The sequence below is a fragment of the Apiospora marii genome, assembly GCF_038362585.1.
Source record: "Apiospora marii strain CBS 49790 chromosome Unknown utg000002l_segment0_segment0, whole genome shotgun sequence".
NCBI classification, from domain to species: Eukaryota; Fungi; Ascomycota; class Sordariomycetes; order Amphisphaeriales; family Apiosporaceae; genus Apiospora; species Apiospora marii.
Window position 1 is genome coordinate 2,868,367 of NW_027117373.1, and position 23,517 is coordinate 2,891,883.

The 23,517-nt window shown below is 53.7% G+C and overlaps 9 protein-coding genes across 9 annotated transcripts; 5 read left to right on the forward strand and 4 right to left on the reverse strand.

The window, feature by feature from the left end:
• Nucleotides 1–641: 641 nt before the first annotated feature.
• On the forward strand, nucleotides 642–1,487 carry PG985_002588 (uncharacterized protein; the record flags this gene model as incomplete). The annotated part of the gene is made up of 1 exon (XM_066822357.1): nucleotides 642–1,487. One exon carries the CDS (start codon nucleotides 642–644, stop codon nucleotides 1,485–1,487), a length of 846 nt encoding a protein of 281 aa, XP_066689789.1.
• A 781-nt stretch (nucleotides 1,488–2,268) lies between these two features.
• On the reverse strand, nucleotides 2,269–4,688 carry PG985_002589 (transcriptional repressor general negative regulator of transcription subunit 4; the record flags this gene model as incomplete). Its single annotated transcript, XM_066822358.1, has 2 exons — nucleotides 2,269–4,424; nucleotides 4,634–4,688. 2 exons carry the CDS (start codon nucleotides 4,686–4,688, stop codon nucleotides 2,269–2,271), a joined length of 2,211 nt encoding a protein of 736 aa, XP_066689790.1.
• A 585-nt stretch (nucleotides 4,689–5,273) lies between these two features.
• PG985_002590 (CCR4-NOT transcription complex subunit 4) lies at nucleotides 5,274–7,881 on the reverse strand (the record flags this gene model as incomplete). The annotated part of the gene is made up of 4 exons (XM_066822359.1): nucleotides 5,274–7,470; nucleotides 7,532–7,644; nucleotides 7,706–7,772; nucleotides 7,838–7,881. 4 exons carry the CDS (start codon nucleotides 7,879–7,881, stop codon nucleotides 5,274–5,276), a joined length of 2,421 nt encoding a protein of 806 aa, XP_066689791.1.
• A 1,330-nt stretch (nucleotides 7,882–9,211) lies between these two features.
• PG985_002591 (Zn(2)-C6 fungal-type DNA-binding domain protein) lies at nucleotides 9,212–10,095 on the reverse strand (the record flags this gene model as incomplete). The annotated part of the gene is made up of 4 exons (XM_066822360.1): nucleotides 9,212–9,502; nucleotides 9,558–9,646; nucleotides 9,716–9,896; nucleotides 10,021–10,095. 4 exons carry the CDS (start codon nucleotides 10,093–10,095, stop codon nucleotides 9,212–9,214), a joined length of 636 nt encoding a protein of 211 aa, XP_066689792.1.
• Nucleotides 10,096–11,340: 1,245 nt separating this feature from the next.
• On the forward strand, nucleotides 11,341–12,285 carry PG985_002592 (uncharacterized protein; the record flags this gene model as incomplete). Its single annotated transcript, XM_066822361.1, has 2 exons — nucleotides 11,341–11,710; nucleotides 11,777–12,285. 2 exons carry the CDS (start codon nucleotides 11,341–11,343, stop codon nucleotides 12,283–12,285), a joined length of 879 nt encoding a protein of 292 aa, XP_066689793.1.
• A 2,689-nt stretch (nucleotides 12,286–14,974) lies between these two features.
• Nucleotides 14,975–16,839, forward strand: PG985_002593 (glucose dehydrogenase; the record flags this gene model as incomplete). The annotated part of the gene is made up of 3 exons (XM_066822362.1): nucleotides 14,975–15,242; nucleotides 15,305–15,835; nucleotides 15,953–16,839. 3 exons carry the CDS (start codon nucleotides 14,975–14,977, stop codon nucleotides 16,837–16,839), a joined length of 1,686 nt encoding a protein of 561 aa, XP_066689794.1.
• Nucleotides 16,840–17,037: 198 nt separating this feature from the next.
• On the reverse strand, nucleotides 17,038–17,385 carry PG985_002594 (uncharacterized protein; the record flags this gene model as incomplete). Its single annotated transcript, XM_066822363.1, has 1 exon — nucleotides 17,038–17,385. One exon carries the CDS (start codon nucleotides 17,383–17,385, stop codon nucleotides 17,038–17,040), a length of 348 nt encoding a protein of 115 aa, XP_066689795.1.
• A 2,307-nt stretch (nucleotides 17,386–19,692) lies between these two features.
• On the forward strand, nucleotides 19,693–21,604 carry PG985_002595 (uncharacterized protein; the record flags this gene model as incomplete). Its single annotated transcript, XM_066822364.1, has 3 exons — nucleotides 19,693–19,887; nucleotides 20,085–21,094; nucleotides 21,166–21,604. The coding sequence occupies 3 exons, from the start codon at nucleotides 19,693–19,695 to the stop codon at nucleotides 21,602–21,604; spliced, it is 1,644 nt and encodes a 547-aa protein (XP_066689796.1).
• Nucleotides 21,605–22,528: 924 nt separating this feature from the next.
• Nucleotides 22,529–23,084, forward strand: PG985_002596 (uncharacterized protein; the record flags this gene model as incomplete). Its single annotated transcript, XM_066822365.1, has 2 exons — nucleotides 22,529–22,791; nucleotides 23,003–23,084. The coding sequence occupies 2 exons, from the start codon at nucleotides 22,529–22,531 to the stop codon at nucleotides 23,082–23,084; spliced, it is 345 nt and encodes a 114-aa protein (XP_066689797.1).
• Between the last annotated feature and the right edge of the window lie 433 nt (nucleotides 23,085–23,517).

Here is a 23,517-nt window from a genome sequence, read left to right on the forward strand (position 1 = left end):
TTCACCACCGACATCGCACACCAGCCGTATTGGCAGGCAGACAGATTCGTCTAGTGGTCGCAGGCGAGAAGTTGAGCTGAGATATGCAGGGATGCACCCTGCCATCCCATCACAGCTACGTCTCCAATTGTACCTGCATACGCTGAAACACCACCGAGTATGCACCATCGACGTCGTCTCAAGCACAAAGTCTGTCTCAACGCACTGCCGCTCCCAGTCTGGACGGCAGCGCTTTCCTCCCCCAGTGTGTTCGGACCTTCCTGTGCCATGGGGAAGATAACCATGTCGAAGATCCGGATGTTCAATTCCCATCATGGCATGTGCCACCAGAGCAGTAGTATGTAGTTAGTAGCAGCCTATATCTTCATGATGCTCCCCACACTTGCGTGTACCTAGCAGAGCAACGCCTTGCTGCCCAAAGATTCTATCCATGTAGCAAGATCTCGACACGACATGGTCAAATATACTCCATAAATATACCTATTATATTATTTATACACTGAAAAAGCACACACTAAAATCCGACATGACGAGGTTATGTAGTAACCGCCCAGAAGGCTTCGTGAGTTCTTTTTCTTTCCCCTGTCGGGATTCTTCCCAGTCCTCGCCGCCGCCGCCGGCTAATTCCTCTGCAGGGCCCCATGTCCACCCTGGCGCCCCATCTAGTCACCCAATGCTTCTTCGACACCGTCCTTGCGCCCATGCCGACCTTTCTTTTCCTCCTCAGCCTCCCCGGCATGATCATTGCGTCCTGGTGGCGGCGGCGGCGCGGCGGCCGCACTACCAACTACCTCTACCCCCGATCCTCGCCCTACCCCTTTCCCCTGAGCGGCGGCGGCGGCGGCAACAACAACACCAACCCTAGCAACACGCGCCGCTACCCTACCACCAGCCGGCAGCCCCCAGCCACGCTCCTGAAGCACAAGCTGCCCGCCCTCGGCTACTACGGCGCCGTCGTCGTCGTCCTGCTGATGCAGAGCGTCGAGATCGTGCAGCTCGAGCGCGCCTCGCTCGGCGTCGGCCTCCTGCCCGTCGCGTACGCCGGTGCCGCCTCCGCCGCCCTACTACGGCTCGCCGACCGGCTGTGGCTAGGCACGGGCACCGACCGCAGCCCCCTGGCCGCCTTCGTGTCCGACGCTCTGTCGCCGTTCTGGGTGGCGTCCGTGTTCCTCTGGACCGGCAGCGCGGCCGTGGCCGCCACCAAGACCATCGCCCTGGTCACGGGGCTGGGCCTCGGCGGCACGCCCAACTCGCGCGACCAGACGCCGTACCCCGTCGTGCACCAGTTTGTAGACCTGGTCATCGTGACCGTCTTCTATGCCCTGGCCGCCGCCGGCGAGGTGGGCATGACGATCCTGCGTGGCAAGGAGCGCAGGGCGGCCAGAGTGGACGGCATCGAGGAGGACGCCGTGCAGCTGCGGGAGAGTTTCGCTAATGCTGCCCCTGTCTCTGCCCCTGCTCCTCCAACCACCAATACTAATAAATGAACTTGTGTGCTATAGCCACAACCCAGTCAGAGTTTGTCTCCCTAGTATACTTGAGTATATTCGTACTTGATTTCGAGGGACTTAAGCTTTTACAGGGCAAACAATATGTTTGCAACTTGGCCGTATCTGATGCCACTTTTCACAATAAAGTGCATGCATTTACGAACATTCAACCTGGCCAAGTTCACAATCATGGCATTCCATCTGGGGTCAGATGTGTGAGGGTGAAAACCAAATCTTATTTAGACAATGCAGGCGCAAACTAACGCAACGCTGGATCTCTTGCCTCAAGGGCTTGCACTGCTGTCGCTCGTACTCAAAACGGATTAGAGCCGTCATCAGGCGCTGTGGCTCAGGCGCTCTTTAAAGAGCCTCTATCGTATTCGCGCATGGCAGCGCCGGTTCGGTTGGTTGGCTTTCTGCAGCCTGACCATGCCCGCCGCTTGCTAGTGGTACAGATATACTCGTACATGTACAACATTATTCTCGCTTTACGTATCCAACGCAATCGCGCTCAACCTTAAAAAAAAACATCCGCAAACACTCTCCATGATTTTTCCTGTTCCTCTCGAGAAAAAGAACCATTGCTTCTTCATCGCTCTCGTCTCGTTCATGCACTAGGTGCCAATATCCTTACAACCGCCGCAGTCCATTCGAGAACCGCATCAATAATAACCGCCGCCACCGCAACGGCCACGACAATGGCGACATGGAAGAACCACGCCGCACCCACGAGAGCGTATGCCGAAGCCGCCCCGAAAGGCAGAATGCCCGCATATAGTCAATGCAAGCCAAACTGGCGACGGAGCCTACCCATCGCCTGCTTAAACTTCTTGTCCGTTGCGTCGTGCTGCTTCTTGGCTGCCACCAGCACCTGCTCGGCCTCCTCGATGCTCATAAGCGGGGTGCTACCGATGGCAGGTGAGGGGCTTTCGCCATCGTCTTCCTCATCGTCCCAGTTCTCGTGAGGGCTGTCGCTGTGGCTCACGTGCTGGAACATGCCGTCGCTGCCAGGTGCGCTGGCGGCGATAGAGTCAAACGGCTCTCTGCCACGAGAGAACTTGGGATTCAGCCAAGGCGCCAGTGACTGGAGGCTGGTGGCATTGGGGTTGGGGAAAGACGAGTTGGACTTGTAACTGCCGAGGTTCAGGGATGGGAGGACGTGCTGGTTGATGCAGCCGATCGCCTCCTCGCGGTGCATTTTGCCGACCGGATCCTGCGGGAAACTGCTAGGGCCCGAGGGGAAGAACGAGGGCAGCCCATTGGGGACAGCGCGACCGCTGATTAGACTAAAACCAGTTCCTGGTGCGTTATACTTGGGGTGAGAGAACGCAGTAGGGAAGCCGTTGGTCTTTGCGACACGGCCCTGCAATTCTAGGAAGCGCTTCTCTTCCTCCTCGGTCAGGTTGAGCACAAAGTCGCCATTGGGAGTCAGGAGCACACGGTGGCCGTTCACGGATTTGTGCACTGGACGGAACGCGCTAAGCTCGGCCTCGTCCTCCTTGGTGACAACGGACTTTACAGTGGGTGGTAGCGAGTTGGGCACATGTTTTTCAAGCTCGGAGCGGTGGTTTGCCGCCGCTTTGAACAGCCCAATATCGTCGGGATCCGGAAGCTCGCCCTCTTCAATGAGGCTCTGCAGGATCTCGGACAAGCTTGGCACCTCTCCAACAGCGCCTTCGTAAACGGGCTCAGACCGAGGGTCCGAATTGGGATTGATGTAATCAGGAGTCAAAACTGTGGTCTTGGTCGACTCATTCAACCTTATTGACGTGTCGACCGGCGCGGGGCTCAGGGGCGGGCTCTTAACATCCTTACCCTTCAAGTCCTTGTTTCTGGAAGAAAGATCGATACTGGGCTGTGCATTGGTGACCTTGGTCAACTGGGCCAGCTTGTCATCCGCAATGGCCGGTTTGTCTGCAGCACTAGTCGACTGTGAGGGCGTGCTAGTTACAGGTGCGCTCACAGGAGTTTCGGGCCTGCTAACAGCGGGACTGGCCGTGTTAGACTGCTTGGGCTTCTTCTCCTTCTTCTGCTTCTTCTTTCGTCCAACAATGGGGGCGATCTCGGTCTCCTGCTCGACCACCTTGGTCTCAGCAATGATTGCGGCTGTAGCCTCCTTCGACGCCTCCTTGCGTTGTTTCCGCTGTTGGCTCTTTGTAGTCGCGCGCACTGAAGCTGTACCAATCTTGGACGGTGGGGGCGAGCTTGTCCGAGATGCTGACACTGAAGCACTAATCACAGACGCAGAATCAGAGATAATCTCGCTAGCGGGAGTCCCGGGGCGGTTTGCAGAGTTGGCAGCAGCTCGGATCGACTGAGCGGCCGCGGGCGGGATGCTGGGCGGTAGTTCTGTTTTGGGCGTCTGCACCAACCGAAGAGTCTTGGGGGTGGGTCGAGTCAAAGGCGAGGATATTGACGCGCTTGTTGTTGTGGGCGTGGCCACTGCAGATGCTGCAGTCTTGGTGGGCTGCGCTGTGCCAGAAGGACCCGGCTCGGTGGGCTTTTTGGGCTCTGCTGCCACTTCGGACACCTTGGTCTGATTGGCAGCTTTGGTGGCAGCCGCAATATCCAACGTTCCCGGTGTAGGACGCTTGTCCGCCTTGGACGGTGTCTGTTTTTGGGTCGAACCCTTGGTCCCCGTCTCTACCACCGTCTTCTTCGACTGCGTTGGCTTAGGAGTATTCAAGGTCTTAAACGGCAGGACCGGCGTGACTTTTGGTGGAGAGGCCGCCTTCTTGGAATCAAGTGCCGGGAAGTCTTCTTCCTGCAAAACAACCTTCCCTTTAGAAGTACCTGATGCCTGTGCTGCGATATCCTTGGACAGTCCACTCTCTAGGGCCAACTCGACAATGCTTTTCTTCGCCTCTGTAGTGATCGGGGTGGTGTTGATCCTTGCGCTTTTCTTAGGCGTGGCTTTGGGCTTCAGGGGAGTTACTGGACGGGGAAGAGCTGGTGGAGGTGGGCGTGCTACAGCTGTTCCTTGGGATATGGGTGGATGACTAGGTGTCTCGGCCTCTCCAAACTGCACAATGGGATGCGGTTGGGGAAATCCAAGACCTGGTGGGGGGCCAGGGGTCGTCGGGTGAGAATGCGCAAAGGAAGCCGGGCTTCCAAATTCGAGCGGGTAAGGATCGGAAACCAACGCATCGACCAAAGATCGTGCATCGACAACTGCTTCATCCAGGGGCAGGAGTTCATCATCTAGATCAAAAAGAATATTAGCTACCAAAACCAAACGAAAATCATTTAAATAGGGACGTCGCTCTAGGTCGTGGTCACATCACAAGCTCCATCGTCGTCTTCCATAAAGAGATACATGATGGTGGTGAGGGTCTAGTAGATGGGTAAAGCTATATTTGACCAGCCTTGTAGAATTTCTTTGGCTTGGCCTGTTTTGTTAACGTACATGGAATCTGTGTGGAAGACGACGATGGCTTGCCTGGCGTGACCCCATTGACCGAGTGATGCGTGAAAGAAAAGAATATGCACAGGTGCCAGTGCCAAAATAGAAAGTGTCTTCTGAGCAAAACCGAGGAAAGCGCTGCCGGAAAACCTTCGTGGTTTCCAAGTGCAGGAAAAAACGCCCGATGCAACCCCTTTGACCCTAACCTGGGTCGTCGTGCCTCTTGCAATGCTCGCTTAAACAGCGTGATGAAAACAAAAGCCCCATAGTACCTCTTGAGCCTTGTGCCGTAAACCATGACGCCCAACTCATACAATATTGCTCCAAAGCATGAACAAAAACAATGTACCGGCCCCCTCATCATCCTGTCTATAAAACGACTACCATCGACCATAATTGGCACCGGCACCACCATACATCATGTTCGGGTTGTACCCACCTTGACTCTGCCCTCCAAACAGCCCCTGTCCGACGCCGGCATTGGTGCCCTGTTGCTGGTGAGGCAAACGCGCCTGCAGGATACTCGGGTCCGCAAGATCTACTAAGGCACCTCCCCCAGAGGAGGAAGTGTTAGCGTGTCTGTGCTTCTTCCCCTTCTTCTTCTGCTTAGGACCGAAGTCTTGGAACCCTCCAGGCTGAGTAGCATAGAGTGATGCCATGATGCCGGCGCCGGAAGCAGGAGCAGGGGTGGAGGACGAAGAGGGCGGGTATTGGTTAGGAAAAGAAGAAAAGTACTCACGCTTACCCGCATCATGAGCCTGTCCACTGCCAGTACCTCTGCCTCGAATCAGGTTCTGTAACAAATCATTGGGGTTGTCCTTCGATCCAATGCCAAAGCCTGAGCCGCCAAACGAATGTCCCTGACCAAACATGCCGCCGCTTACAGGAGGAGTGCCAGTTGACTTGAGACCTGGAGGAGGTCCCGGCATTGAGCTTGCATAAAACTGGCCACTTGGCTGAGAGTGGTAGGTTGAAGGCATCATGGAAGATTGCTGGGCCATGATTCTGGGGTTTGCAGTCAGTTTCACGTTTGTCGAGCTTGCGGTTCCCTCATTCGCAAAGCTAAAACGTGACTGCTGCCGTGTGTGCCCTTGACCCTGGAACAGGCTGGATTGTGACTGAGGATTCGAAATACCAGGCGGCATCTGATCAACAAAGCTGCTTTGTGGACGCATAAACAACTGTTGCTGTTGCTGCTGCTGTGGCGTCATGGTACGGCTACCAATCGAGCCGGGATTGGTAGAGCCTTGAGCATATGCAGACGTCAGGGCTGGGCCGAATATGCCCTCTGCGTTGTTTCGCTGGATAGGCGGTTGAGTCGCGTTCCGTCGCTGATCAAATCCTGGAGCATCACGACCCTGATCTCTATCCTCGGGCTCTCCGCCTAGTGCGAGACTACCACTCTCAGGCTCGCCTTCCTCAGTCTCGAGGGGTTCTGGGACTGGCTCTGCCGTCTCGCCCAGGCGGTTCTCCTCCTCCTCTCGCATGGCACGTCGACGCAGGCCACCAGCCATATCAAAGAGCGGGACCTCGGAATCATCGAGACCTTGGGGTGCACGGAAGTCCGGGCAGGCAGCAATCAATCTCATGATGTCGTTCATATCTGGTTGCGCATAAGGATCTTTGACAGGTGGTCTTTCCACTGGTGTCGGTCCCCGGTCGGGTGATGGCTCAGACGAGGCAACCTTCTTTTCCGCTCTCCGGCTGGCTGCAGCGGGAGTTGGTGCTGGGTCATCCTGGCTCGAATCAATAGCTTCTTGCGCGGATTCGGTAGTAACGGGAAGGGCATTCGAAATCGCGGGGCTCGATGCCGCACCACTAGTGGCATGACTCCCACGTCGACTTCGCTGCTGAGTGGTACGTGCCCAGTTTGCCGTTGCGGGGAGAGCAGGGCCATCGCCTATCTCGGATCCGTCTTTACTAGAGGTACGAACCATAGCCTGGGCAACGGCAGCTTGTTGTGGAGGTAACCCCTGCTGACGAGATGCAGATCGAGACGACGAGGCAGCGTTATTGTTGTTGTTGTTGTTGTTGTTCGAGAGCGGTCGCTGAGTGTAGACGCTGTTCAGCGAGGAAAGATCCTGTCTGCTGTAACTGTCCTCCTCGTCACCCAGCTCATGCAGAAACATGCACTGGCGGTTACCACATTGCTCGTGTCGAAGCCAAGCGGAACAGTACTTGGTAGTACCAAGCTGCGCCTTGAGTACGCGATCGCCGTTCATGGAGCCGTTAACAGCTTGGATGCATCGAGTCGCGTCGTCCTTCTTCTCAAAAGTGACGTAGATACCAAGGGACTGCGGTTGACCATCCGGAGCTTTGCGATTGCTAATCGAAATCTTCTGGATGTTACCATACTGGCCGAAGAATTCCGGCCGCCGCAACGTCTTCAAAAGCTCGTCTTCGGGAACCGTAGGAGTAAGACCTGTCACGTAAACCAGGTTCTTTTGGACCACGCGGACGCCGACCAGGTTCTTGCGATTCCCCTTGTCGACCTCGCGCTTCTGCACTTCCTTTTGACGCTGTTCGGCTGCTCGCTTCTTCTGGTTCTTCTGGATATTCGCCCGGAACTCCGCAATCCTACGCCCAGTTTGTTAGTCATGGTTTGCCGCAAAGACTAGGTAGATGGGTGACTGCTAACTCTTCTTGCGTGACAACCTTCCACTGTATGGTCTTCTCGTCGTATGGTCGTCGACAGGCAGGGCACAGGCCGTTGAGGTTGTTCTTCAGGTTGTTGAAGCAGAACTGGCAGATCTATGGCGCAGGTGTCAGTATTCTCCCATGCTGTCGAATCCGTGTGGCGGGCATTTCGTACCTGATATCCGCAAGGACACGGTCTAAAATTTCTATCCGAAAGATCGAATTCCTCGATACAGAGGGGGCTACCAACAGTTGTCAGTACTGAGCCAAAATAGAACGCACGCGGCTGGCCAGGCGTGGCACATACCAGGTATCTTCCTCCTCGTCGATGAAACTGTCTTGAGGTGCCATGGTGAATATGTGAAGCCACGAGAAACAAGAACTAAATCCCGAAGCAATGTGAGGGGCAGTCGCTGATTGACCCAAGCAGGTTTAAACGTAGCAGGGATAATGACCGCTCGGGGCTGAGAGACGGTCGCGCAGGCGTTTGGCGAGGATGTGAATGCCCAAGGTAGGGAATCAATACCGATCGCTAAGGTAGGTGGTGAAGTGGCTGTGGTGGTAGCTTGGGAGGGCAGGACCGAAAAAGATGTATGAACCCTATGCAAGAACGCCGGAGAGAGAATTATTACACGGAGAGAAGGAACGTGCCTTCTGGCGAAAATTAAAGATGCCGAGCCGCACGGTAAGGCGTGAGTGTGGTTGATGATGAAGAGGGTGGAGGGGGGAGGGTGGTAGGGAGGTGAACAAGTTTGATGGTTGCAGAACAGAAGCAATCTTCCATCACCTCCTGCAAAGTCGGAGTGGGCTAGGAAAGAAACGATCTATGTCCTGTGAGTCGTCTCTGGCCACTCACCACCGCTGCCCAAGCCAGAGCTAGGCTTCTTCGGTGCCAAAAGGTGGGGCGCCTTTGTCGTGCACGGTGCTGGACAGTGACAGGCAAAGTCCACCTCTCTAGTAATCAACCAGCTAGGTTGACTGGACTTTGTGTGTGGTCAGCTCAACTCAACTTTATCTCTCTTTGTGACTTGCACCAGACGTTTTCCGAAAAGTGGAATGGCGTGCATGCAATGGTTACTGGAATGAGCAGGAAGCAATGTGCCCTACTAGCGAACACGTTGTGAATGCCTGAATTTCGACTCGCTTCAGTCAACCTCTTTGTAAAGAGAAAAAAAATCCCCGGCACGCTTCGGATCAGGTCGCGAAACCTGTGACTAGGTACCTAAAGAGGAACGAACATGTGGCATCCAATGTTGCATGTACCGCCAACCTTAGCTAAGCTGCAGGTGTACACAAAACACGACCTCCGTGAGTGCGTTCAATTGATCATTGATGGCAACCGGCGTCCTACCTACACCTTTAATTGCATTACATAAGCCACAAACACCCGCCTCTGGGGTAGGGCAGCCCCCCTTGTTTGTACTTCCACATCAATAAAGTAGGTAACAAACCATACCTACCCTTCAAAGTGACAGGCTAGCTAGATAGGCAGGCGTACTCCATCATTGTAGCAGCTCAGAAATCTGAGCATACCTTGTCGTTTCCTCAACCAACCTTCACATCCTCAGGCATCTTTAACCAGGGACCGCCGAGCTCTTTCCATGCCGTGATCTGGCAAGCTTCTGAAGTTGGTCCAAATTCTAGGCCCAGCTCATGTAGCCTGCTTTCCTCGTGGATCATGTCATCCGTTTGGGAAATCGACCCTAGGGGTATCGGGGGGGTCTTTCTCTTCCATGGCGATGGCCCACCGTGCCACTTGGGCCATCATCCGGCCATCATACAAGCCCGGTCCATCGATTTTCTCCAGACCCGCAACCGCTCTCCTTCTCAGCAGTGGCTCCCTGCATTTAGAAGCTGTGAAGAAGAGCGGTTGCACCATTGCCATATCGAACGAGTGACTCGATTCGAACCGACTGTCTGCCATGTGGTTTGTAGCATCTGTCTCGAGGTTCGCCAGAGCCAAATCAACAATCTGAGTAAAGTCCGACGTATGTGCATCGTACACCGTCTCGCAAGCAGACATGTACTTGGATACGCATATATGAAGAGGACGATGCTGGATCAAGAGAAGGCGCAGGCAGATCGTAGATTTCACATATAATGTTACGTTGTGGCCCTTTGGAAATGCAGCGTATATGATATGCCATAATTTGAGTAGACTCGGGAGCTTGGCGATATCTCTTACAAGAGTGGGCGGCAGCGGCTCCTTCCAACGCATACGGCTCGATAGTAGCTGCGCGCAAGACGAGAGTCTCCCGTGAGCGGTCACCCAGATACTGCGAGAAGTGATTGGTGTATACCATCCGACGCATCGAGAACGCTCTGGGGTGTAATACCAGGCTCATGGTCTGCGAGTGACCATTCACCTGGGATAGGGCATAGGTGAAGGTATTTAGGTCCCATCTGTAGTATGTAACGAGAGAAAATCGCAGTCACGACCTGTATCCTCGCAGTGGGAATATGCCGGCTTCCGTTCATCACATTTCTTACGTCTGACTCTAGTAGGCAGTCAGATGGCTTTTGTAATTCGCGTGCGGTATCATCATAGGGGTCTAGTCTGATCATGATTGCTTGTTTGCATGTCAGTTTCATCTAACCCCATTTAACTTATATGTAAGTCCTCAGCTCGGCTGGGTCAGTAGGGAAGTAGGAATAGATGAGATAGAACTGGTATGGACCGTGATCATGGCATTGCAGCCTGCCATCGACCTCAATATTACCCAATTGCCTCGCCTAGTATGCCAAAGCCTCTGTTGTATTTGGCGCAATTTGGCGCAACAAGTCATCAAGGGGGAGCGTTGATTGACCATGTTCTCGGCACCCGTGTACTTTCGTCGGAGTTCACCTTACGTGGGACTACAAGGGGTCCCTCCAACGCCGCTGCCAATGCCCTAATAGATAGGGGCGTTGGGATCACTGAGTTGAGAGTAGATCGTATTGGGCTTCCTTCCCTTTGTACTTGCTAATGGGAATATTCCGCCGAGGCCAACTTCAATGGCTGCAAGACTCTGGTCAAAGCGGTGACCGGAGTTTATACAGTCTTTTTGAATGACGAACAGCGAGAATTCGACTCTTGCTGTCCTTTTGTACAGTCATCGGAACCAAAGCACTGGCAATTTATTTCGCGCACACGCAGTCTGGGACGACGGCTCTGTCGACGTCGAGATCAACCAGGGCAAGGCCATTGCAGATGCACCGGTTGCAGCTGGAGTTGCCCATCTCGTCTGGTCCTCGTCACCCGGTGTCTCGAAAATGATCAGCGGAGAACGTGGCCTCGCCTGCGTAACGGCGTTCTATACTCCGGTCGAGATAGTAGAGACATGGTCTAGGGTATTAAGAAACACCGTCAGGCTCTAGCAAACCAGAAGAAGAGTCCCACGTAGTACCGTTAGGCCCTCCTTATTGGTTCTCTTGAGTGCAACATACTATTTCCACATGTACAGCCATTCATTCATCGAGGCTGCCTCGGAGCAGACATGGTGGCCTTTGTAGTGAAAAAGTGATAAATGAGGCAGGTTTGCCAGCAGTGAATCGAAGTGACATTGAACCTGCTCCGACAACTATCACCGGCCACAGTGGAAACTGCACGAGCCACCCGCTTGAGCCTGACCAAAGCTTTTGGGTCTTACCTGTAAGAGCCTAGCCCCCTCCCACTGTGGCTGAACGGTCAATTGAAGCGCACCTGCCAATTCGGAGTTACTCCAGCCGGCTCTGCTCTGGCTCTATGATCTGTGGACGACGACATCTACAAAAGCTCCAACCCGGCATCACCATTCGACCAATTGGTCCGCCACACCACCACTATCCACCATGGCGACCAAGCTCTCTCGAAGTAGGGCGCTGGCTTCAGCTCTACGACCCGCGCAGCCGTCCATCCAGGCGCGCAGCACTGAGCAATTCGCGCGCTGCCTCAGCGCCACGGCCCGCAACAATGTCGTCGCCATGCCGGCCGATGCAAAGGACCCGAGGAAGGCGCCCCGCGACCACGCCAAGGTCCTCAAGGCCCCGATCGTCAACCCGGCCGACAAGTACCAGACCAAGGCCGACGACATGCACCGCTACGGCTCGTGGCTGATGGGCTGCTTGCCCAAGTATATCCAGCAGTTCTCCGTGTGGAAGGATGAGCTTGTCATCTACATATCCCCGTCGGGCGTCATTCCCGTCTTTTCTTTCCTCAAGTGTATGTCAATTCAACTTGCCGAAAGCCTTGCCGCCCGCGGACATCGATACTAACCTCCGAAACCAGATAACACTGCTGCCGAGTTCACCCAGGTTAGCACCATTACCGCCTGCGATTTCCCCACCAGAGACCAGAGGTTCGAGATTGTCTACAATCTGCTGAGTGTGCGCCACAACGCCCGCATCCGAGTCAAGACCTACGCCGACGAGGCCTCGCCCGTGCCCAGTGTTACCCCGCTGTTCGACGGTGCCAACTGGTACGAGCGTGAGGTCTACGATCTGTTCGGCGTCTTCTTCGTGGGTCACCCGGATCTGCGAAGAATCATGACCGATTACGGATTCGAGGGCCACCCTCTGCGCAAGGACTTCCCTCTCACCGGTTACACCGAGATCCGCTACGACGAGGAGAAGAAGCGCATTGTGACCGAGCCCCTGGAGCTCACCCAGGCTTTCCGCAACTTCGAGGGTGGATCCGCTTCTTGGGAGCCCGTTGGCTCCGGTGTTGACCGTAAGCCCGACACTTTCAAGCTGCCTACGCCGAAGCCCGAGGAGAAGAAGGAGGAGCCTAAGAAATAAGAAAGAGGGAAAAAAGAACGCCAGGAACCTTGTACATAAATGTGATACAACTAGAGCTGAGTCTGTGGCGGCTCCGAATTCTTATAACTTGATTGTGCTTTTTGAGGACTCTTTGTTGGCATAACTCCCACGCAACACGATCCATGTCTACCTAATCAGTTAAGCCCAAATTTAGCATCGTTGGAGGGTTGCGATGACTTTGGTGCAGATATACCGTGTTCAAGTTCGACGTTGGCGGGCCAATGCCCCATCAGAGCCATGAGTGGCATCCTAGAAGTTATTTAAAATGCAGGCTTGTAGATGGTACTCGGTATAGTATCAAACTTTTATAAAACTAGGAAATAATTTCCCTCCCCCTTTTCCCTTCTCTCGCCGAAGCGAGTTAGGATGCTCTCGCGAAAAGCTTTGAGTATCGCACAATATAAACAGGCAAGGAACCCCCCCCCCCTTTACATGGTGTCCTGCTCCTCCAATGACAACGGCTGCAGATAGTGGCTGACCATCAATATACGAATGTATATTAGTGGACTAGAAGATTCGAGGAAAACTCACGAATGACATAGCCTGATGCGGAACATGAGTAACATAACTACTTATGTATATAAGCTTCACCAGGGGAGTTTGGTGAGACAGAAGCCTATCACCAATGCTGTATAACACAATTCATCTTCTGTCATCAGCGGTGACAGTCAGTCCCTTGAACCGTTTGCAAATACTCTCATGATCGTCCAGGTGATGACAATCGTGATCATAGCGGAATCGACGGTGATAAGGGCAACAACCTGGTGAAGACAGCGGAAGTAGGTCTGCGGTAATGACACCCACCCCAGGGACTTTTGGAATTCCTCCTTGGTGGCCAGGACTAATAATATATTGCAAAAGATCTGGGCACAAGCTTCGAAGGAGAAAAAGGATCTGGCAACGCAGATCATGCGAGTATGGGTGAGCCTGACAGAATTTCCAGCACTGCAAGATATACGGGATGCACGTAATTTTATAGATTCCCACCGAGTGTGGTAACCCCCTTGCTTTTCCCCGACGTCTGACATCGTGAGCCTTGCGTACAGAAGGTAGCAGCACGCATGCAACAGTAACTTGTGAATGTGACCAGAAACACGATCCCCAATGATACGTGAATAATGAAGTATCGACCTCTCACAAGTAAATGACATCTAGAGCAGCCATCGAGTCTTGTATGAATAGAAAACACCCGTCTTGTATCCCTCCCTTCGGAGTTGGTGCATGGAACTGACAAGCAAGAAATAAGGTCTACATGCTGTCTATAGCGCAGACCATATAAGTAAGACCCCTCAGCCGAGGTGGTGAAAGCTAGACGTGATTGCTCAAGGAGCTTAGTGTCTGGAGTTGTGAACAACGGTGACTCGAAGCATGGAAGAGGAAGAAAAGCAGGGCTAATGCTCCTAATCTAATCTTGTTGGGTTCAAGATGGAAGAGAAAATTAATAACATAGGTAGATAGGGTGGTAGTTTTTACATGCAGAATTGAGGGATGTTCCAGCTGAGTAATTACATGCATGTACTCATGTATGATGCTATTTAAAGCCATGGCAAACCATGTTGTCTGGCTCACTGTCTCAAAGGGAGGAACAAGAGAAATAGGCAAGCAGCCTTTCCATGTTACTCGTGAAGAGGTTAGGTAATGTGGACATGTCGATATATACCTACTCAAAATACTGCGAGGAACAGTCGACATTTGCGGCGCAGTCAACCGCGGCGGCCATAAGCAAGAAAACCAGCCATTGCCTCCGCCAGTCAAACAGAACATTGACAGCTGATCAATACGAGTCTCTGTTACGAAGAAAAAGCATTATGCATTCATAAGGTTTTTCGATGGAATCTCAAGAATTACCCCAAAGACATCCCGCATCCAAGTCTATGTTGGAGGAAGGACTCCCCGTCATGAGCATCGCCCGTCCAGCACCGTTAGATATAGTTATAGGGCGCAGGGCAGGGGTGGCCCGTTTGGCGGGGGAAATGGAAGTGGCCAGGCACCCCTCCAAATGGTACGATTGGGATTGACTCCCCGGCTTGGCTTTTCACCGGGGCCTTGCTGACCACCAGAAGGTCGAGACCTTAGCTGCAGATATCCGTCCCGAAGAAGAGAGATGCTCCGAGATGAGAGACTGTGAATTTTGTTGCTTCAGACTCCGCAGGCTGACAAGCTTCACCATGGTAGAGCTACCACTGCGCAACCCACAGTATGTTCGAACAGTCGAGCTACTCTTCTCCAGAGCTGTCATAGTCTATCTCGGTAATTCCCCATCTCCTGAATCTGCCTTCTGCTTTTATACTCAGCACAGGCAAAAGCAGCCCATGGAGGCCGTTAGCAGTGAGACATGTCGACCGTAGCTGTGCCTCTCTCCATTTCTAGCTAGCCTGGTTTTTTGGGTCAGAAGCGACAGTTCCTCCGGCTCATGCTGCGCCCTGGGTGTACCCACCATTCGGAAATGCATCCGATGCTGCATAGTAACGTGTTGGTATGTGTCAAGAAGGGGCCCGCGAAGAGGAGCAGGAGCTGTCGCACACGTGGTCTAGCCGAAATGTCTTGCGTGTCGACTGCGTCTTCCCTGACCTCCTCCACACGACTTCTCTCGGCTATCGGACAGTCTTTTTTGAGACGCTGATACACTCGTTCTGTTTGACTGTCAAAGACTGACAGTACTTCCATGATGTTGTGGGATTACATCATAGTTGGTGGAGGGCTTTCTGGCTCGGTCGTGTCGAACCGCCTCCTCCAGCAGGACAGTTCTCTCAAGATCCTCTTGATCGAGGCCGGGCCCAATGCCAATGACCAGAACATATGGCCCAACGCGACGAACACCATTGGGGGTACCTACGACTGGAAGCTCACCTCGACCCCCCAGGTCCATGTCGACAACCGCACCGTCACCTTAGCCCAGGGTAAAGCTTTGGGCGGTGGTACGCTGATCAATATGGGTATGCAGTTCTTTAGCGATACTACAAAGACTAAAGCCCTCTGGGTCTCTAACATCAGCAAGGACTGTGGACACGCGGGGATAAATCCGGGTATGATGCCTGGGGCAAAACTGTCGGCGACAAACGCTGGAGTTACGAGGGAATGCTTCCTTACATGAAGAAGACGGAGCTGTATTGGAACCAGACGATCAATGCTGAGCAGCATGGTTATGAGGGCAAGGTCCATCTGCAGACGCCAACCTCAACCAACAGGACGTACCCTCTGCGCCAGAAGGTCCTCGAATCCTGGGAGCAGGTGGGCGTCCCAGCTCTGCCTTCTTTGGATGCCAACGCTGGCGATATTACTGGCGTTGCTGAGTTCAGCGAGTGTAGAGACAAGGGCCGGCGCCAGACAGCTTCCGCAGTCTACTCTCTCGATGGCATCACGGTTTTGACGGACACCCTTGTCGCCAAGGTGCTCATCACAGGACCCGCGGGATCTCCTTCCGCTTCTGGTATCCAGCTTGATAATGGCACAGATGTCCTTGGACGCGAAGTCATTCTAGCCGCTGGGGCCGTTCACACGCCACAATTTCTTCTGCTGTCAGGTATTGGTAAGTCAGGCCACAAAAGAGAATAGCCCCTTGCATCATCATAATGCGTATTGTATCGGTAGTGCAAGAATGGGGCATGATCGTGGAAAGATCATGCATTAACTTCGATCACTCTAGGGCCCGAGGCAGAACTTAACAAACACAGCATCCCTGTCAAAAAGGATCTCCCCGATGTGGGTAAAAACTACGCAGATCACCTCCTTTCGCCCTCGGCCTGGAAAGTCAAGAACCCGGAGCAGGGATGGGCAATCGGCTCCTCCAACCCCGTCTTCAAGTCGGCCGCGAACGCTCTCGGCTCTCCCTCCGACTTCGTGGTCACCACGTCGATCAAGGGAGACGGCCTCGCGAGGGCGATCGAGGTCGACGAGGGGAAGACCCCCTCGCCCGACCACCCGCTCCTCCGCAACGGCGCATTCTTCGAGCATATCATGCTCTACACGGGATCGACCGACGGCTCTCGTGTCGGCTTTTCGGGCATCTCCCTGTCGCCGACCTCGCGCGGCTCCGTCACGCTCGCCTCGGCCAATATCCATGACCCGCCCGTGATCGACCCCAACTACCTCGCCACCGAGGTGGACCGCTACGTCTACCGCGAGGGCGTGCGTCAGGAGATTGCGGTCGCCGGCAGCACCCAGACCGTGCTGGGCCGCGAGATCCTGGACGGCGAGGCGCAGCCTGCGGGCGTCACGGAGCCCTATACCACGGGCTCAACCGACGAGTACATCGACTCGCGCATCCGCGCGGCCGCGCGCTCTGTTCACCACTCCATGGGCACCGCTGCGATGGGAAAGGTCGTTGACACCGACCTCCGCGTTAAGGGGGTATGCGGCCTGCGCGTCGTGGACGCCTCGGTCCTGCCCGTCGTCGTCCCCGCCCATCTCATGGTAGCAGTGTATGCCGTTGCGGAGCAGGCCGCTGAGATCATCTTTCAGGACCAGAAGCAGTGCACAAAGTGCATACCGCCCCCTAGCCAGGGTAACGGTGGTACTGCCACCGCCAGGTAAAAACGGGCAACGGGGCCCAATATTGAGCCATGCACGCATATAAAAGAGGAAAGAAACACCCTTTGTATGCCCTCCTCTTCCAATAATGTTTATTCAAAGGTCCTCCTCTTCTGTCTCAATATTGAATTGAAAGTTGTTCATAACCATTCCATAGTTTCTTCTTGTTCTTCTTGATCTTCTCGTGCTTCATGTCCTTGCTCACATGCAGAGAAATCGAAGGATCTTCTTTGATCGGTGGCTCTTCTTCTTCCTCTGTTCTTCTGTCGTTCGGTGAGGAACGACGGCGTCGCCAGCGCCACTGTTGCCGTTGCCGTTGGCGCTGCTGCTGCTGCTGTTGCCAGGGACTGCTGGTCCCCCCTCCTCCCCCTCCATGATCTTTCTTCTAACAAAATCCTGGAAGTTGACGTCGTCCGCCGGGGGAGAGGGGGGGTCCCTCATGTGACTGTACTTGGCGGCCAGCTCCTTGTACAGCGGACTCTTGGGGTCCGCGCGGACCCCCGAGAGGTTGAACGCTTGGTTCGTGGTGGCGTTTCCGATATTGAACATTGTGATTGCTGAACGTTCAACTTATAGTCAGCATTCGGTTGAAAAACAGTTTCACGCGAACGAATATGAGCCAGGACGGTGGACCACGCCGACGAGGTAGGCCGATGAGATAGAGACCGCGCCCGCGCCGACATCTATAGTGCGGGAAAAGATGATAGTGAGATACTTACATAGTCTCTTCGTTAGATTTGCTTGCTCGAATGGCTTTGTTATACTGTCGCAATCTTCGCGAGAAGAGAAGGAATATCGGAGTGCTGGTTTGTTTACTTGGCTTGCTGGGTTCACCGAGGGTGTCTCTGGAAAGCTCAACTGCGCTGTGTCATAAGGGCAGCTTTGAGAACTTGACACGAAGGACTGTCTGACTTCATCGACATACACTTTTCCCAACCAGCTCAAAAGAGTCACTGCAATAGTAACATAATATGTATTTTCATTTTACTCTATTCTACATCGGATAACCCTCGTCTGCAGAATAGTTCCGGGCTCTCATTGTGCCACCTGTCGGTCCGTGAAGGCAAAGTGACGGACGATATGAGCTTCAGTTCCTGGGCTTGGTTCCTTCGAAGCCTTCACACCGAACCTGAACTCTCAAGCACAAACGTTCATACATATCCATGGGATGACCCAGATAAATCTAGCTGGATATGAATATCATCTTCAGTGAACAGACACCAGGCCTGAGTTGTATGTAGACTTGAAGGATGGGAAATCCGCGGTAGTTCCTCTTTAGCGCATCCAAGCGCGTCGAGGCATTTGTAAGCGCAAGGCGTTTTCCATCCTACATTCTGGGATATAAACAACAAGCTTTGCTAAAGCCCAGGAACCAGCCAAGCCCCCCCCTAGCTCCTCAAGCAGCTTTAGGCCATTGGCAGTGGCGTTCGCGGACAACGGCTTTGTAGGTTTCAACAGGTAGATGCAGTTGGCTACATTTCCGCTTTGACACACGTCTCTTTTGTTACGCTGGCAAGATCATTCCCCTCCAGATATCCCAATGTGAGCCTCCGTGTTTGCAAAAAGCGACAGGGGAAGTGTTGCAACAAGGTGTTGATTCACACCCGTAGCTTCTGAAATATCAATCCGCGTCTGCAATGGGCGCAAGCACCCTTACTCACCGCTAGCTTGATTATTTCTTCTTAGTTAGGGCAGTATGTTCTATATGTTAGCCAATATGAGGCTTGGATCCATGACCTTCGCATCAACGGGGAAGCAGCTGTGTTTAGTGATGTTCATTGGAATATACAGATACTGAACACGAATGGCGATGGATCTCTCGGGTACAAGGAAAGAGCTCTCAAGAAACAGGCCTCCAAATCGGTTCCTAAGAACTGAAGGTTCGAGCTTCGACTTCGTTCAAGAGCCAAGGGCGGTCCTGGTCGCTCTGATGCTGTAGCTCTTCCCATGATGTGGTCCATGCCGTCTACCCGCCCATTCCCCATCCATGCGGCGATCCGGGAAAGCCAGTCTTTGACTATGTGGTTCCGGATCCGATACAAACCTTCAAGTTTTTGCTTGATGCCGTTCATTTATCTCTTTATTTATTCTGCCCTTCTGCTTTGTATGACACTCGAGGCGCAATGAGGGGACCAGGACAGTCTCTTTTTCTTATTCCACTCTAGCAAACAAGCCACACAAGCAATAAGGGGGCCATGGAAAGAGCAATTATTAGTTGTGTTGGTCTTCAACCGTGTCAACATATGATCCCAAAGGTCGTTTCCGATTCACCAACATGTCATATTGAATATTGCCTCAGCTGGTGATTCGAAGAAGACTAAAGAAGGGCCTGTAGGTGCAATGGCTGACCCAGTCTGTGCTGCTAGTTAGGGACTTCGGGCCATGGTTATCGGATTAAGCTATGTCAACTCAAGGATGCACCTAGTAGGTGGTTGGTGTTATCGGCATAAACGGCAATTGCTTTTTTAGTTCGAACTTCAGATCTCGGTGCATGGCCTCCAGTGAGTCAAAAGGCGGCCGCGTAGCAGGATAGTATAGAATTGTAATGGCTTCCGTAATAGATTGATGCAAGTATACGATCCAAAATACGACAAGTCAGCCATCTGCGTGGCGTCTGACGTGGAAAAGGAATCAATTATACACATTGCAGGGATATGGTAGCCTTCGTATATAACATCCGAATGTGAACGAGTGGGGCTTTTTCATCATCTTACTACTTAAAACTCAACAACTTCCACCCGCGTTCCATGATAAACCGCAATAGAAACCCAGAGTAGCGAGACTTCAATCTCTTTCTTCAATAAAGTTGAGTGGCAGACGGAACTTAATCTGATAGTCACTGTAACCCCCTGCGCCATGAAGATCCCAACGGGGTGCGCTGCAACGCTGCTATGCCCGGCAGCATTGGCATCCCAGAAAGTATTGACGGGTCAGCACAACCACAATCCTTTGAGTGATGCGTTCGAACGTTTCGCTCTGGAAACTTTAGATGAGTTCCATGTGCCCGGTCTAGCCATTGCTATTGTGGACGGCGAGAATACATGGGCAGCTGTAAGTTAAAAACCAACTCACTTTTCGCTACGTCGCACCCAAGCTTCCAATATGCTCATCAAGCTGGCGCCATCTATGTCCGGCGCTTGGCGTTAATGGCTTCTTCCTTGGAGCCGCCCGCCACCACGCCCGTTTCCTTCTGACTGTCTTGTCGTGGATTTCTGGAGGTCATGGGACAACCTTGCTGACAGTCGCAGGGCTACGGCAATGCCACCCTGCCCGGGACTCCCGTGACGCCGTCAACACTCTTCTATGGCGGCAGCACCACCAAGGCCTTCACCGCCGCGGCCTTTGCGCAGCTCATTGACGCCCCGGATGCGCATCCGGACCTGACGTGGCGGACGCCGCTCGCCTCGCTGATCCGGGACGACTTCGTACTGGCGCCCGAGTACCCGTGGGCGCAGGCGCACCTGACGCTCGAGGACGCGCTGTCGCACCGGACGGGCTTCCCGCGTCACGACAAGGCCCTGTCGACCTCGTACGGGCCCGACGGGCACAAGGCGACGATGCGCGACATCGCCCAGAGCCTGCGCTTCCTGCCCATGGTGCACGAGCCGCGCGTCGAGTTCCGGTACTGCAACCTTATGTTCATGGTCGCCTCGCACGTCCTGCAGACCCTCACCGGCCGCTGGCTCGGCACGACGCTGCGCGAGGGCCTCTGGCGGCCGCTCGGCATGAACGCGACCTACTTTTCGCTCGAGGATGCGCAGGCGGCGCCAGAACACCTGGCCATGGGCTACTGGTGGGACTACAGCAAAAAGTCCTCCCAGGGCGGCTTTGGCAAAGTCCCGTTCGCCGGGCTGGACGAGGCCAGCGGCGCGGGCGCGGTCGTGAGCACCGTCCTTGACTATGCCAAATGGATCCGCTGTCTTGCGAGCGAGGCGGAGCCGCTGTCCAAGGCCGCGCATGTCGCCATCAAGACGCCGCGCATGACGCCCGTCGGGACAGGCGAGGGGTGGGACGGCCCGGGGTCCTACGCCCTGGGCTGGATGGTTAACCCGTACAAGGGCCACACCGTCTACAACCACGCTGGCGGCATGGAGGGTTACGGCGCCGAGGTGTTCTTCATGCCCGACCTTGGCTACGGCGTGGTGACGTTGGCCAACACGGCCGTGACAAGTAACTTCGCTGGCAGAGCTCTGGCGTGGAAACTGATCAACGACAAGCTGGGCGTGGCAGAGGAGGATAGATATGACTGGGCCGCTGCGTAAGTGGAAACACATTCATGTAACACACCTGGGATGACTTCGGGAAGCTGACCAACCCTAAACTATTCAGAGGCAAGAAATCTATCCAGGACATCTTGTCCAGCTACGATTCAGCCGTCGACCGGCTCTACCCTGAGCGTACAGAGCAGCCACTGCCTCCGACATTATCGCTACAGAAGTACGCAGGGACCTACTACCACCCCGCGTATCAAAACCTCACTGTCGAAGTCGTCGACGAGGAGACTTCTCCGAGCTCTCGGCAACCCGCTAAGCCGCAGCTCAAGGCGTCACGCGCGAATGCCGTGTGGGACGTCTCCTACGAATTTGAGCATGTCTCGGGCGAGTTCTGGGCCATTTTTATCGATTTGAAAAAGTCGCCGAACTGGTTGTCAGGTCAAGTTGCCAAAGCCGAGTTCCGACTCGGTCCCGACGGCTGGCCCGACGAGTTGGTCATCGAGTACATGGAGGATGGAAGCGAAGGTGTCATCACGTATCATAGAGTCGAGTAAGCGAGCAGAATTCACATAGAAAGTAGAGTCACTTGAAAGATAGGTTGTTATATTCAAGAAACAGGAGTATCATGATCATTATTCATTAAATTATAACAATGCGGAGTGCCATACGACACATCCCATATCAGTATTGCGCACAGCATTGCTTAGCATGGAGGGCTTCCCAGAAAATAAAGTACCAGAACAGTCGGTAGAATTGCCTAGTCCATTGAGTTAGCGAGTGGTCAAGCCAGAGCATAGCAAAAATGTTAAAATTGAAGATGCAAATTTCAGACTGTTGAGCTTGATATATTTGTTAAATCAACATAGAGATTCAGTTGGCCGTTCTTAATGGAAGTAGTTTGTCATCATAAAAAGGCATGTGGGAGAAGTGTGGAATAGAAAGCATCACGACTTACCATTTATGCGTGGCAGATGCGGTACGACTCAATTGCTGAGGCTCTCTTGCTTAAGCAACGACCGGCATACCGCATCTTGGTGGCCGTGCCCAGCACCAGCACATTCCCGTTGGGAATGGTTGGAGGACAAAGCCGGGAATTGTTCTTCCTGGGAGTGTTGTGAGGAACAAGAAAAATGTCTGATATGAAATTTGTCTGGTGAAATTTGTAGCTCTGCAGAAGTGGAGCCCAGGTCTGGAGAACCTGCTGACATAAGTCGATTCACGTGACGTTCCGACCCACTCCGCAACCGCCCCAACTCGGCATTCTCTCCTCCAGCTTCAACCTCACCTCAAAGGAAGGACCTACCCGATTGACCTGAGGGCAACCAAAGCAACAACCCACCGAGGGGCGAATAGACACATCTCCACTCCCAACCGCAATCATCCATTCCCCTTTTTCTACTGGGACGTCGCCATTGTCTCAATTGGCCCGATATACATACGACTGAACAGAAAAGGAGCCGAGCGAAATATACGAAAAGATGCCCGCGATCCGCCCGCAAGCCGCCGCCCGGGCGACTCGCGCTCTCACCTCCGCATCGAACCCTGCCGCCCGAACCTTTTCTTCGTCGGCCGCCCGGCCCGCCAGCCACGGCCCCCAGTACGACCCGCCGTCCGGCTGGTTGTTCGGCGTCAAGCCCGGCGAGAAGTACCAGAAGGAGGGATGGGAGACGCCTTTCTACTACGGCTTCTGCGGCACCTTCGCCTTGGCCGCCATCGCCTATGCCTTCAAGCCCGACACATCGTAAGTAGCCCAGCTAGCCCGCGAGAGATGACTCGCTAGAGCTACACATACCCACGACGCAAGCCAGATGGTCGTTGTGTGGGCGCGCGCGCGGTACTACTCTGCGGACGAGGGAGTCATCGGCCCACCTTCCCCTTCTGCGGTCGATCGCACACACACATTATCTATGTCATCAATTGATATCAGACATCGATGCTGACTCGTTTTACAGGATACAGACTTGGGCTCTTGAGGAGGCGCGGAGGAGATTAGAAGCCGAGGGCATCCTCGAGGACCCGGAGAAGAAGCGATAAGAATTCTTCGACGGACTTTTGGCGGGCCAACGGACGGACGGACATATAGAGAAGGAAAAACCGGATGAACGTCTGGGAGACCAAAAAAAAGGCTATAAACGAAACATGACCCAACTCCCAGGACGGAATGACAGGATGGCAGCTCGGAACATATGTCTTCTGAGTTTCGAGCAACCCCGCCTTCCGTCTCGCGACCGCCCTACGCATCTGTACATGAACCTCGTTTCCTTCGTTTTCACTCTCATCTTTCAGCTGCCGGCTCCTCGTCGTTTGTTCTGTGTACCCGAGTTAGAGATGCAGCATTATAGAAACTGGGTCGCTCCTGCTTGAATTGGGCTGGGATTGCGGCAGGCAGTCCCAGAAGAGAAAAGACAATTCTTTCCTATGTACATTCACGCATCTCATGATCTCTCGCTAAAACCTGTATTTTACC